We start from the raw sequence: 15,245 nt of genomic DNA on the forward strand, positions 1-15,245 counted from the left end.
GGCCGGGTCACGTCATGAATAATAATGGGGGCCATTGAGGATGCTGATGAGTTGATGGTGTATGTATGGTATGGGAGGTCTGTACCTGTCACACACAAGCCTCTGCCTTCCTGTTGAGTGACGTGCGTGTTAGCCAATGGGGCGGCGGCGGGTGTCCGTGATCCAATGAGCGGCTGAGTTGGGAGAGGGCGGGCTGAGTTTATAGTCATAGAGCGGTGCGCTGTCCTCGGTTAGTTGTCGGATCGGATGGTAGGAGTGGAGGAGTCGGAGGAGAGCGGAGTTATCATACACGGGGGGATCTCTTCATCGGACTACGTGTATATATATATATATATATGTGTATGTGGATTGCTTGCCTTCCCGAGGATCTGGATGACGGCGGCTCCCTGTTGGCTCAGTGTGGGGTTATGCTGTGCCCTAGGAGGATACTACTGGCTGAGCTTGGAGTTGGTTTGTGATCATCATCATCATCGTGTGTCCGGTGCTGGAAGGACTGCTGTGGGCCGACTCGTCTCCGTTCTGTAGGACTGTCTACCCCTCTCCCCTTGTATCATGGCCCTCAGCGGGGACTCGGTGTGGAAGTACAGCCTGGGAGTTTGGATCCTGTTGATCAGGACTGCTATCTCCAAATCCTTAGTATTGGAACCCATTTACTGGAACTCCTCCAACCCCAAGTAAGTACAAGAGGCATGACTGTGTGTATATATGTGTGTATATGTGTGTGTATATATGTGTGTATATATATGTGTGTATATATGTGTGTGTATATATGTGTGTATATATATATGTGTGTATGGAGCGCCAACCTAGACCGGCGCTGTGTGCTGTGTATTCCTTCTATTACACTCCATAGGAACCGCATTGCACCTCCACCTTCTATCATCCGGGGTCACCGGAGTGCAGGGAGCCCCATCCATTCTATTCTTCTGTCACATGGCGACACATAGGCCATAGAGGTGTCACTGACACTATGCCGGAGCTACACCGTATATCAGGGGGTGACAGTGCGGGATCCATGGCCTCATACCCCCCCGGGAAACTTTCCTCCTTACACTCTCATCACTCTTATTTTATATACAATCCTAAAGAGAGAACATTGCATCCTAAACATCCCCAATCAGCATCATTCTATACATTATATATCATTTATTATACAACATCACATATACATACATTTACATTTCATAAAATACATCTTTTCATTATGGAAAAAATAGATATGTATGGAAGTGGCTTTATATATATATATATATATATATATATATATATATATATATATATGTATATATATATATATATATATATATCTATCACAAACACACACATAGATACACACACACACACACACACACACACACATATGTATATATATATATATATATATGCACCTTCTCTCTCTTCTCACACATAGATGTACACACACTTGTATGTATGTAGCTTCTCTCTCTCTCTCTCTCATGGATATAGCTTCTCTCTCTAATAGGTATAGCTTCATGCTCTTTTCTCTCTCTCTAATAGATATAGCTTGTCTCTTTTCTCTCTCCACCTTTCTCTCTCACTCTCCCCCCCTCTCTTTTTCTCCCCCTTTCTATCTCTCTCTCTCTCTCTCTCTCTCTAATAGATATACACATACTTATATATGTGCCTTCTCTCTCTCTCTCTCTCTCTCTCTCTCTCTCTCTCTTTTTCTCCCCCTTTCTCTCTCCTTCTCTCTCTCTCTCCCCCTTTCTCTCTCTCTCTATCTCACTTTTTCTCCTCCTTTCTCTCTCTCTCTCTCTCTCTATCTCTCTTTTTCTCCCCCTTCCTCTCTCCCTTCCCCCCCTCTCTCCTTTTCTCCCCCTTTCTATCTCTCTCTCTCTCTCTCTCTAGTAGATATACACACACTTATATATGTGCCTTCTCTATCTCTCTCTCTCTAATAGATATACACACACTTATATATGTGCCTTCTCTATCTCTCTCTCTCTAATAGATATACACACACTTATATATGTGCCTTCTCTATCTCTCTCTCTAATAGATATACACACACTTATATATGTGCCTTCTCTATCTCTCCCTCTCTAATAGATACACACACACTTATATATGTGCCTTCTCTCTCGCTCTCTCTCTAATAGATATACACACACTTATATATGTGCCTTCTCTCTCTCTCTCTAATAGATACACACACACTTACTTATATATGTGCCTTCTCTCTCTCTCTCTCTCTCTAATAGATATACACACACTTATGTGCTCTCTCTCTCTCCCCCCTTCCTCTCCCTCTCTAATAGTTATACACACACCTATATATGTGCCTTGTCCCTCTTCCTCTCTCTCTCTCTTGTAAATATATACACACACACACACACACACACACACACACACACACACACACACACACACACACACACACACACACACACACACACACACACACACACACACACACACACACACACACACACACACACACACACACACACACACACACACACACGCCTTGTTTCTCTCTAAAATATATACACAGACTCTGTCCCCTCTCTCTCTCTTATCAGTCTCTTCAAATTCTCACAGGACTCTGCCACTGCTGCCCCCAGAAAGCCCTCTTGATATCAGAGGTCCCATGTGATGGTCCCATATAGTTTTTGGAGACCTTTATAGGAGTCAGAAGGTTAAGAGTGTACTCTGTTGCTTGTCCAGCTCCCTTTTGAACTGTACTCAAGGATTATCAGCATATCACTAGACTGGAGGTCTTTAACATTTACATTACACTGCTATTGATAATGCTCCCAAGAGTCTAGAGTGGAAGAGGTGACTAGCCTTTACTTGATCCCCACACTACTGATATGTAAAAGTCTAAGTAATAGGCAGTCTTCACTCACTGTCTCTGGATCTTGTTTCCTTCAAAGTCATTTTACGCAGTCCCTTACCTGGTAGAAGGTTCAGGGAACAGTGGGGATCTGACATGGCACAGCCAGGGTAGAAGCACTGGGCTTCACCTCTTCATTTTAATGTTGTGTAATAGTAAGCTTTGATGTATGGGGCATATGATTTCCAACAAGAGTACATTTTAAGGGCATTCATTAATCAGGACTAATGTCACCAAAGACTTGCAATGTCATAGTTCTTCTCTCATTAGGTCACTTTTTTTTAATTTTTTATAATTTTACAAATCATGACCATTATGTTACTGAGTTGGCAAATATAAGAATCTTCCTTCCATTCAAATCCATTGGGTTCACTTGTTCGATGTAATGTTACATTTCTAGAACAGTGATCAAATCAGGCCTACAGAGGTCAGTCTACCAATGCACATCGCTCAGTCCTGCTTCCAGAATCCTAATGTTGCCGTTTGTAGCTCTAAGTTCCAGCATTTGATCTGTTCTTTTATCCTAGTTGCAATCATTTTACCTATTCAATAGTGCTTGGCTACCTTTTTGGGTCCTGCCGATGAGAGTGTCGGTTTTTGCCTACTAACTCTTGGGCCTCATTTATCAGGCCACCCGAAATAAGAACTCTCTGTGTTGCTGCAGAACAGCCAATATCAACTTGCATGGAAAAAAGGGCAGATGGAGAAATGTAATATTTGATTGGCTGAGGCAGAATACTGATAGTTTTTAATGAAGAATCTTTTTAAATCAGGCCACTTGTTTAGGTCATGCTTGGAAAGCTGTGTCCTTCTGCGAATCTGTAGGGCATGTTTGAGAAAAGACATGTTTATTTGTAAATAGATAAGTGGATTTGTAAGAAAAGGTAGGTCTATTTGTAAATAAGTAGGTCTATTTGTAAATAAGTAGGTTTATTTGTAAATAGGTAAGCTTATTTGTAAATAGGCAGGCTTCTTTGTAAATAGGTAGGCTTCTTTGAAAATAGGTAGGCTTCTTTGAAAATAGGGAGGCTTCTTTGTAAATAGGGAGGCTTCTTTGTAAATAGGTAGGCTTCTTTGAAAATAGGTAGGCTTTTTTCATAAATAGATAAGTTGATTTGTTCAAAAATGGTAGGATTGTTTGTAAATAGCTGGGCTTTTTTGTAAATAAGTAGGTTTTTTGTACATAGGGAAGCTTCTTTGTAATTAAGCAGGCTATGGCTATGTTTAAGGTTGTTTTATCTATTAATCATGGCAAATTAAGCTCACGTTCTCTATTTCTTCTGAAAGTTAGGACACCCATAGACATGAGATGCCGGTTGGAAGATCTGACCACCCAAGGATTGCTCTTTAGAATAATTATTTATACACTCATCTGACATCTCTGGCGCTGACCTAATCCCAGGAGCAATAGCAATCGGCCCAGAAATTCCAACCTGTCCAATCAGATCTAATATTGGTGGTGCGTCAGGAGGATGACCATGGAGGTCACAGGCCATTTCTGTATCTGACGCTAACCACCTTGATTTTGTGAGAAACATCTGACATCTATGGGCACCTACAGGGTATTGTACAGTAGCATGTAGTCTACTAATGTGCTCTCCTGTTGGAGGAAATTAACCCTGAAGATCGTACGTGCTTGTACTGTTGGTTAGTAAGGGAATTAAAACAGGCAGTCATATTTTTACATTAGGTGGACATTAGCTGAAAGTATCATTTAATAATAAATGTAATTTTCCACTTTGGGGATCAGTGATTAAATATGAATGTCATTGCTTTTCAGATGAGATGTGGAATTTGGTACAGTGATTTTGTAGCAGCGCATTAAATCTATGACTATGGGGGATATAGTAGGGTAATAACTTTCATTTCCAGTTATAAAAATGTATCCTCACTCTTCCATGTAATTAGAAGATTGAGGGCCTCTTCTCCTCTGCTTTCCTATTCTGGCCCTTGAAAGCAATATTATGGGGGATGCATTATACTCATGACTAAACAGGGCTGTGCTTGATTAACTGCACAAGATATAAATACATTCTTCATAGTTTGTCGGCTGTCACTAGCGATATTGTTATGAAACAACATCTCTTTCATGTTAGATGCAGAATCTTGGGTGCGCGTTGGAGAAAACACAGTAGTGCCATTAACATGTACATTTCGTGCATATGTCAGGCCACTGCCTTTGCGTTACTTACGCTTGGCTAATATTCTGATGCACATTAGATAAAAATAGAAACGCGGCACAGCAGTTCAGATTACATCTGGATGATTTATTTTTTGAATTCTAATTGAATCCTACGTTTTCCTGTGTATTTTTTTTATCAGTACCCTTCCTTATAGAAACAAGAGCAGCATAGATGTATTAATAACCGTGATGTGGCCAGTCTATTGGAAGCAGACTTCTCACTTGCATACTTACACTAGACAGCCACCCATTGTATACTTGAGTCGAGTTTTGTAGGTAAACAAATGAACATTCACTGCCATGTGAATACCCCCTTGAACTCTGCTCTTCAGTTTGCATTTAGGTTAATCTTGTCGGTTTTAATATAGAATAGAGAGAAAGGCAAAAGCACCAGGGGTGGAATTGCTGCTGCTATTGCATGCACATTCCTCGCATTTTGTCAGGATCATAAAAGCGGAGGTAATGGTCCCCTTTTCCAAGGGACAACTGAGCCAGCCCTTGAACAAAGCACCCGCTGAAACCATATCTCAGCCTTCGGTAAACTGCTGTAGACAAGAATTTATTTAGGAACCCTTTCCCTTGGGATGGCCCTTTTAACCCTCTCAATTACAGTTCCAAGCTGGAGAAACATAAGCTCGGCCTAAAGTAGTTTGCTAAGCACTTACCTCGGCTTTTCGGTCATCCGTACTTTTGCTGGACTAATGCGACCACCTTTATTTCATTATCCTTTCACATTGCTTTGACACCTGCAAAGCACATTAGGCCCAACTAAGTAACAGACATCCAAGTACATCCAGAAGAGGCTGCGATTTTGATATATAGATTCCCTTTTATCTTTCTTGTTTGGTTCAGCTGGGGTTTAATTGTTACATTATCTGTTGTAATTATCTCCAAGCCTCTTATCTGTAAACCTCAATCAGGTAAAGCACTTTGTTTTAAATCAGTAATTATCTTTAAGATTGCGGCGCCTAGGTAGAGAACAATGCAATTTATTTATTCTTGGCTAAAGTGTCGTCTTTGGCCTGATTTACTTATTCTCTTATTACCGTAAAGAGAATGGCGTGATAGATTTCAAAGATGTAAGTCGGCGGTTGTTTGGTATTGATTTGTGCTTAGTTGTATTGAAAAGACCATAGCATTATGGATAATGCTTGTGTTCCCTATAGAATAATACTGGGATATGTCTGATGCACTGGATAGGTGACTACAAGTTACTTTATTGGAGAAAGTAACCGGTATACTCAGTCATATTTTACTTGTGGATCACCAATTAAAGCTTTTAATTTCACCAATTTATTGAAGGCTATACTTTCAGCTCATCCGTCTTCCCTACTCATCCACAATCATAGCCAAAGCACTCTTAGGAAGTTTTATGTTGTGAAACCCAAGATGTCAGAAAAACTGATAAATCTAAAAATAATATCCAAACAGGAAAAAAAAACATCTTTAATATAACCTTACTAGGTAGGCAATTACTCGTTCTTTGAACACTAGACCTTTTTTTTTTTTTCAACATTGTGCTAAATACAATACGCAGACCTACAGCAGGTAATTAGGCCTGAAATACATTGCAAATAAAGTTGTTACATTTTAATTGGAAAATTAGTAAGTGATGTGGATTTCTCGAGCGGCGGACAAACAATAGGTCGTACAGTTGCATAATTAAATATAGTTGGCAACTTAGTTTGAAAAAATAGATCCAGGTCCATCAAATGTAACCCTTCAGAAATTATAACAGCATAATTTAATCACATTATCTAGCGAGAAGCTGTTTATTTGTATCATTTATAATAAGGCACACTTTCCGAGAGCTCAAAGGGCAATTGCGACTAAGCTGCTGTTTTTTTTTTTAGTGTATCCAGCTTGATGGTTTGCATTTTATTGCAAGCTTTGATTACAGGCGTATAAACTGCCTCTGCCTCCTTGTTTGAGCACAAATTACGTCATGATTGCTTGGCAAATAAGAAGTGAAAAACTGTCACTTTGCTAGCGAGGATCTATAGTTTAAAGGCAATTCTACACATGTAAGAACATTGTAAAGTAGGTCAGCATTGTGTTTATTTAACAGAAGTTTAATGACAGCAATCTTTTTTTTTTTTTTTTTTTTCAGTTAGAGGGTATCACTTGTCTTGTAACCTACTTTGCTCATGCCCTTAATGATATGCAAATATGCCAGAGATAACAGCATGATATTTTAGAAAGGCATATTTATAGCATGTAGCAATAAGACGTATCCCTCCCTTAAGTAATGGCAGCCATTTTGAACTTATTTTGTCAACATTTATTATGACCAAATCCACTAATGAGAAGGATAAATCTTTTAGTGTGCTAGTCATTTCACGCGTTCAGGACACAAAATGGCACCCCAAGCTCCTTTTCATTGACGGGGTAAAATATCCGATGGCCATACTTATCACCACACAAAGGTACTATTACGTTTTTATGTTCTTTGCACTTGAAGAAAGTTGCCTTCATGAAAGGCAATGATTAAACAGTCCATGTAGGCCTAATGTTTGTCTTCCATGGCTGACATACGGTAAACCTGTTTTTTCAGGTCAACTATCGTACATTTTAATAGACGTTGTTTGAGCTCATTCTTTGTGTGGTATTCGGGTGATTAAAATGGGTGTGTTCAAGTGCTTAAAATATTTTGATTCAGATATGCAGATTCATTGGCCGACATCCAGATTTCAACTCTTGAAATGTTTTTTTTTTTTACCCCTGTAGTACAGGAAAGCAAATGGTCACCATAAGAAAAAAAAAAAAAAAAAACTTGCTTAAGCTCCTGTGGCTTCATTGTTTCCTTAGAGTCCGGCAAGACAAAAGACGTGAGCAATTTGGGCCTTGTCTCATAAAGAAAAATGTAAACCATTCACACATCTTTCCTGTTTGACTTGTTTAATTCTAATTTTACATTCAGTACCACGCTAGCTGTGTGAAATCTGCTGATTTTCTTTAGTAATCCATTTTGTACTCTTCGCTTTAAAAACAAAGCTGACACAATTTGCTTTTATATTTAAGCAAATCAACCCATGGTCATAGTTAATAAGGGGATTACAACTCGGGCTAGATCTATACAGAGGTGATTTAAATCGAGGACAACGTCTAAAGAAACTGATCCCTTTTGATTGAAGTGGGGGGAAAAAAAAGGGGGTATAGAGAAACTAAGGGCAGTAATCTGATTGTATGGCAATAAAACCACCATTTTTCTGCTTTCCACAAATTCACGTAATCACAAAAAATGTAAAGGAGGATAAAGGGTGCAACCATAGCAACACATAGATTAGCTTGATGTTAGAAGTGACACGTATCTGAATAGGGTTTGCTGGAACTAAAGGCCTTGCTTGGGGCTGTTGTGTATTGTGTGAATCCTGCTCACAATGTGGAGGCAAGGAATAAAACAGTATGGAAAAACAGCTTGTCTTTTTCTGGCTGGGAGGATAGTCATTTCTAGTTCTTAGCTGCTAGTTGTATAGATGTTCAACCTACAGCAGCCAATCAGAAGCATGGATTTAACAGCACTCTTAAAAAATGGCAGATACTGCTGGTTTCATTCCATGAAATTAATGGTTTATATCAGCCGTTTTCAACACAGAGGAACCCTTGAAATACATTTCTGGCCTTGGGGAACCCCTGCTAAAAATTCAAAATGTACAACTCATGGCACGTTAGTGTGATAGTCAGTGGGAAGAATGCTCCTTACTCTTGTCATCATTGGGAAGAATTACCCCCTTACAGATAGCTAAAAGGAACAATGGTGTCATTGGGAACTTATCTGAGAGGCAAAAACTGCCATTGCTCAAGGAACCCCTAGCAACCTCAGGGGGAACCCCGGGTTCCACGGAACCCTGGTTGAGAAACACCAGTTTATATAGTAAAACACAATGGGGTTGATTTACTAAAACCGGGGATTGCAAACTCTGATGCAGCTCTCAATAGAAACCAATCAGATTCCATTTTTTTTGTCAAGGCTTAAGTGAATAAGTTGAAGTTAGAAGCTGATTAGCTAGCATGCACTGCTGCACCAGATTTTGGAGTCTCTAAATCAACCCCTGTGTGTAGCAATGATGTGAACTTATAGCAGCCAGTTGGAGTTCATTTTTATGGTAACCTTAAGAAAAGTTGTTACATGTTAGGCAAGTTCTGTGTTGTAGTCCAGGCTACAGCATTAGGGATGATTTACTAAAAGAGTAGATGTTATTCACCAAGCAGACTTTTCAGAATGAATGTTAGGGCTCATGAACACTGCAGCTAAAAAAATAAATAAAAAAATAGCTGCTTTTAGGGGTTAAACACACTGCAACTCAAAGAAGCTGCTGCTACAGTCATTTCATTTTTTTCTGCCTGGAAACTCCCCTCCGTGTCCAAGCACACTATGGCTTTTTCAGGAGTTTACAGGAATAAGTTCTTACAGGTAGAAAACCCCCCCCCCCCCCCCACCAAATTCACATTTTTTGATAGGAGCTTTTGAGCAGAAAAGATATGTGAGTGCCCTAAAATGCACGGAAAAGCGTGAAAGTTCAAAAAAGTGTGCAAACGGACAAAAAAATGAGCTGAAGGGAGGGTTTGTAAAAAAATAAGAAAAATCTGCTTTTACTCAAAAAAGCTCAAATAAGCTCAATAAAAACTTGCAAAAGAGCCCAAAAAAGCGCAACACAAACTTTTAGGCAGAGAAATAAAAGCTCAAATGTCTGTAAAAGCAGCTTCTTTTTTTTGAGCTGCAGTGTGCTTAGTGAATACGTGAACCTGTGTTAAGTTGAAATCCCTAATCATATGTGATGGAAGTTAGAAAATAAAAAAAGAGTGTTAAGCAACTCTTCTTTAGCAAATCAACCCCGATGCCAAACAGCCTTAATGTTACACAAATTAGTGCTTTATTGATAATCAAGGCGGTTGTTTCTTAATAACTTTAAGAAAAGATTTTAGTTGATCTAGAGCAGCGATCCTCAAACTACGACCCTCTAGCTGTTGTGGAACTACACATCCCATGAGGCATTGTAAAAGTCTAACATTCACAGACAAGACTAGGCATGATGGGAATTGTAGTTCCTGAACAACTGGAGGGCTATAGTTTGAAGACCCCTGCTACTTCTACTAGAACTACTTAGGTTTGTACAACTTAACTGCTCCTTTCACTGCTTTCTTCAGTAATCATGTAGGTATTATGTGCCACCAGATAAAGACATTACCAAAAAAATATATTAGTCTTTATAGTAAAATAAATAGCATTATAATTGGTAGTAATAGGGGCCGTACTGCAAGCGATTTTTGAGTGCCAGTGTTGTAGCATTAGGCTTTGAAAGTAGCAGGCAACAGTGGGGTTGATTTACCCAAACCGGGGAGTGCAAAATTTGGTGCATGGTATCCAATCAGCTTCTAACTTCAGCTTTTTCAATTAAACTTTGAAAAAAAAAAAACTGGAAGCTGATTGGTTGCTATGCAGAGCTACACCCAATTGTGCACTCTCCAGTTTTGGTAAACCAACCCCAGTGTGTATTATTTGTTCTATCTTTTTTTGTTGTATATAGTAGTAGGAGTCATTTTATTTTAATTATTGAGGCTGTAAAGCTATGAAGTGGCAGTTAATTTTTAATGGCCATCACTGTAAATCTGGGCATTGTATGTTTTGTATCCTGGCAAACTCAAAATCAGAAAAAAAAAATAAGATTAGGATACAGTAGAAAAAAAGAATACACATTCAGGTCTAATTGTGAGCATTACCTTTAAGGAGGAGTGTTATCCAGCATATCACACTGTATGGTAGATCCACATTCATCAAGAAAGCAGGTTCTTACTATAGTATGGGAAATGCCTGTCTATTATGGGAAATCTTCTGCCTGCTGGAATAAAATAAGAGGTGGGGGAGGGATTCACTAGTTTAAGAGCAGCGCAGAATGTCACATTAAATGCATCAGGCTCGGCTTTGTTTAAAGCCATTGGTTTTGTTATGCAGCAAGGCAGTAAAACGAAAGATGATTTCCTGACTTCTGTTCTCCTCCTCAAACAGATCTTTAAAAGGGAGAAAGAAAAGACTTTTGCTTTTGTTTTCCCCCTGCACTTTGTCAGTACAGACACAAGACACACTGAAGAATGACGCCGAGAAGGGCTTTAAACTCCATGCTGAGATGTAGTAGTACAGGTGCAGGAGAGGGGGATATTTGTTTTATAGCCCGAATGGCGGTGTGCTGTTAGAAGGAAATTCTTTATGGTGGAAGAATAGCACAGACGGGGGAGAAAACACAGAAGCTAGCACAGTAACTGTTCTGTCTGCACAAATAATCCTAAACACACTTTTTTGATTAAGTGTGTCTCAGATGATTTCATTAAATCATGTTTCTTGGCAGGGTGACTTGGATAACTTTCCAGGATTTTACATCTTTCTTTGTTGCTTGAAACTCAAGAGCAGATACCTTAACATTTCATTTTAGATGCCATTAGTTATGGCGACAGCAAAGAATACAAAAAAAAGTCACCTGTAAGACAGAACAGGGAATCCAGATTAGCTAACAGTCTAGAGATATTCACTCTTTTGATGTTTTTTTCCGGGTTGGGCAATGGCCGAGTATGGATATTTTCGCCCTTTGACTGTTGGACACATATACATACCTGTTCCGACTTACAAACAAATTCGACTTAAGAACAAACCTACAGTCCCTATTTTGTTTGTAACCCGGGGACCACCTGTATAGGGTAAGAGGCAGTTTTAGCCGTTTTTAGGCACAGCTCGCTGCTAGGATATCAAACACGGCTTAGATTTCCCAGTGACCACTTAGCTCACTGGGAAATGACAATAAAGATTTAGGTTTGCCAGTGACCACTTAAGGTCACTGGGAAATGACGATGAAGACTTAGGTATCCCAGTGACCACTTAGGTTACTGGGAAATGACGATGAAGACTTAGGTATCCCAGTGACCACTTAGCTCACTGGGAAATGACGATGAAGACTTAGGTATCCCAGTGACCACTTAGGTTACTGGGAAATGACAATGAAGACTTAGGTATCCCAGTGACCACTTAGGTTACTGGGAAATGACAATGAAGACTAAGGTATCCCAGTGACCACTTAGGTTACTGGGAAATGACAATGAAGACTTAGGTATCCCAGTGACCACTTAGGTTACTGGGGAAATGACGATGAAGACTTAGGTATCCCAGTGACCACTTAGGTCACTCGGAAATGACGATGAAGACTTAGGTATCCCAGTGACCACTTAGGTTACTGGGGAAATGACGATGAAGAATTGGGTTTCCCAGTGACCACTTAGGTCACTGGGAAATGATGATGACGACTTAGGTATCCCAGCGACCACTTAGCTCACTGGGAAATGACGATGAAGGCTTAGGTATCCCAGTGACCACTTAGGTTACAGGGAAATGACGATGACGACTTAGGTATCCCAGTGACCACTTAGGTTACAGGGAAATGACGATGACGACTTAGGTATCCCAGTGACCACTTAGGTCACTGGGAATTGATGACGACGACTTAGGTTTCCCAGTGACCACTTAGGTCACTGGGAAATGACGACTTAGGTTTTCCAGTGACCAAACCTACTTACACAAGCAGCCATCAACCAACTTTTCCTTTGTCCCCCAAACAATTCATGTATACACACGTAAAGGTAAATCAGAAAAATAATCTCCCGTTCATGACTTAATCTGGCCAGGCGGTCTGATTTTTGTGTATACATCCAAATTAGCAATGACCACTTTAAATGTTGCTCAGAAAAGATAACTCAAAATAGGCAACTCAAACAAACACCTATTTTAGTAAATTTAAACTTTTTTGCAGTTTGATTTCTCTAAATTTTACACACTTTCAAAAATAGAAAGCTGTAATATGTGGGGAAACCATGCGAAAAGTAGATTAAGACCAAAAAAAAAAAAAAAAAGAAAGAAAAAAAGTGCAGTATGGCAGAATGAGAAAAATATACTACCTTGAGGAAAGTATCGTCTCTAGCCTGTTTGAAATAAATGGATTATGTCCGGTTTAGAGTGGCAGAAGTTGTCAGCAACATTTTCTGCGGAAAAAATATGGTGTCTTTAGTGATAGCCGTTAAACTTCATATAGGTAAAATTCAATTTTTTTCCATCAAAGTCATCGGCTGTATAAAAAAAGGGAAAATGTCAAATGATCTCATAAAAAGGTACAATATTCTTGACCGTGGGTCGTATAATAAGTAAATAAGACCGATCATGTAACATGTTAATCATGGTTAGCATGTTCTTTTGTTAGATAGAGCATAAAAGTGTAAGATTTCCTGATGGAAAAGGGTTAATTTACGAGCTTGATGCTTCTCAATGTTATACAGCAAGGGTTATTCATGGTTTATGGAGAAGAGAACATTCACATGCTTGCACAGCAGCCTTATTGCCTTGGCCAGCCTTTCAGATGGAGAATAGTGCATATGTATGGCATTTAAACAACAAAAGCAGTAAAGTGAATGGCGTTGGCCTACATGCTTATTTATACAAAAGGAAGGTTACAGTACTTTAAGAGCTGATGTTGAGCAGCACACTCTCATTTCCTTCAACTCCTGACTATTTTCTTTTCCACATCTGGCCTGTGCCACATCACAAACTCGGTTATGCACCCCACATAAATGCGTCAACATAGCCGAACGCCAATGCTATCCGAGGAAGGTGGATTGCATTTTAGCCATTAGCTTGCCAGGTAATCCTGTTTATATCTTCTGCAGAGAAATTACAAAGTATGCTGTTACAATGCTTTTCACTTGTCTGCATTCATTTACAGCGATGTGCAGTCCACGAGCTCTGGCAGCTTAGAAAAAGTGGACTTATAATGTTTTCAAGCATTTCAAATCTGTAAGAGTGTTAAGACTGACTGCATCATGGCAATCAGCCTATAAAGTAAATTAGAGGCTGATAAACCTAATGAGGCTTTTATTAATGGCTGTGCATTTTGATTAGGGCATAGCAAGCTGTATAGCAAATGGAGAACATTTGCTAGTTATTGAGAAGGCCTTTGTTCTTTCACTGTCAGAACCTTTATAACAAATATTTTAGTCACATCTCCTATATAACAAAAGGTTGACGCATACATATTTGTCTGTTAGGCAGTGAGAGTCACAGTTGACTTACGTAAACTATTCTTCTTTAAAGAGAACCTGTCCCGTTGCCAGTTCAGGCCTCATTTCAGTGTAATGCCTTCACTGTGGCTCCATTCAAAGACCCTGTGTCCAATAGTTGTGTGAGTTCCATGTTGGTATGTGTCTGAGCTTAGAGTTTAATAATAATTTTCCTATCCTAATTTAACAGTGGGGTTGATCTATATAAACTATTCCTCTAAAGAGAACCTAACCCGTTGCCAGTTCAGGCCTCATCTCAGTGTAATGCCTTAACTGTGGCTCCATTCACAGACCCTGTGTCCAATAGTTGTGTGGGTTCCATGTTGGTATGTGTCTGAGCTTAGAGTTTAATAATAATTTTCCTATCCTAATTTAACAGTGCGGTTGATTTACGTAAACTATTCCTCTAAAGAGAACCTAACCTGTTTCCACTTCAGGCCTCATCTCAGTGTAATGCCTTCACTGTGGCTCCATTCACAGCCCCCGAGTCCAATAGTTGTGTGAGTTCCATGTTGGTATGTGTCTGAACTTACAGAGTTTAATAATTATTTTCCTATCCTAATTTAACAGTGTTGTTGATTTATGTAAACTATTCCTCTAAAGAGAACCTAACCTGTTGCCAGTTCAAGCCTCATCTCAGTGTAATGCCTTCACTGTGGCTCCATTCACAGACCCTGTGTCCAATAGTTGTGTGGGTTCCATGTTGGTATGTGTCTGAGCTTACTCAGAGTTTAATAATAATTTTCCTATCCTAATTTAACAGTGCGGTTGATTTACGTAAACTATTCCTCTAAAGAGAACCTAACCTGTTTCCAGTTCAGGCCTCATCTCAGTGTAATGCCTTCACTGTGGCTCCATTCACAGACCCTGTGTCCAATAGTTGTGTGAGGTCCATGTTGGTATGTGTCTGAACTTACACAGAGTTTAATAATTATTTTCCTATCCCAATTTAACAGTGGGGTTAATTTACTAAAACTAGAGAGTGCAAAATATGGTGCAGCTCTGCACAGAAACCAATCAGCTTCCAGGTTTTGTTGTCAAAGGTAACTGAACAAGCTGAAGTTAGAAGCTGATTGGCGACCATGCACCAGATTCTGAGCACTCCAGTTTTAGTAA

The 15,245-nt window shown here is 39.5% G+C and overlaps 1 protein-coding gene across 1 annotated transcript in view; it reads left to right on the top strand.

Moving 5' to 3' along the window:
• Window positions 1-308: 308 nt before the first annotated feature.
• The window catches only part of EFNB2 (ephrin B2), a 63,156-nt gene continuing 48,219 nt past the window's right edge, over window positions 309-15,245 (top strand). Inside the window, exon 1 of the mRNA XM_082244541.1 lies at window positions 309-674. Coding sequence (XP_082100667.1) covers window positions 553-674 — 122 coding nt within the window. The 5' untranslated portion in view covers window positions 309-552. The remainder of the gene's footprint in view (window positions 675-15,245) is intronic.

Source organism: Pelophylax lessonae (genome assembly GCF_965119305.1).
Source record: "Pelophylax lessonae genome assembly, chromosome: 2".
Lineage (NCBI taxonomy): Eukaryota > Metazoa > Chordata > Amphibia > Anura > Ranidae > Pelophylax > Pelophylax lessonae.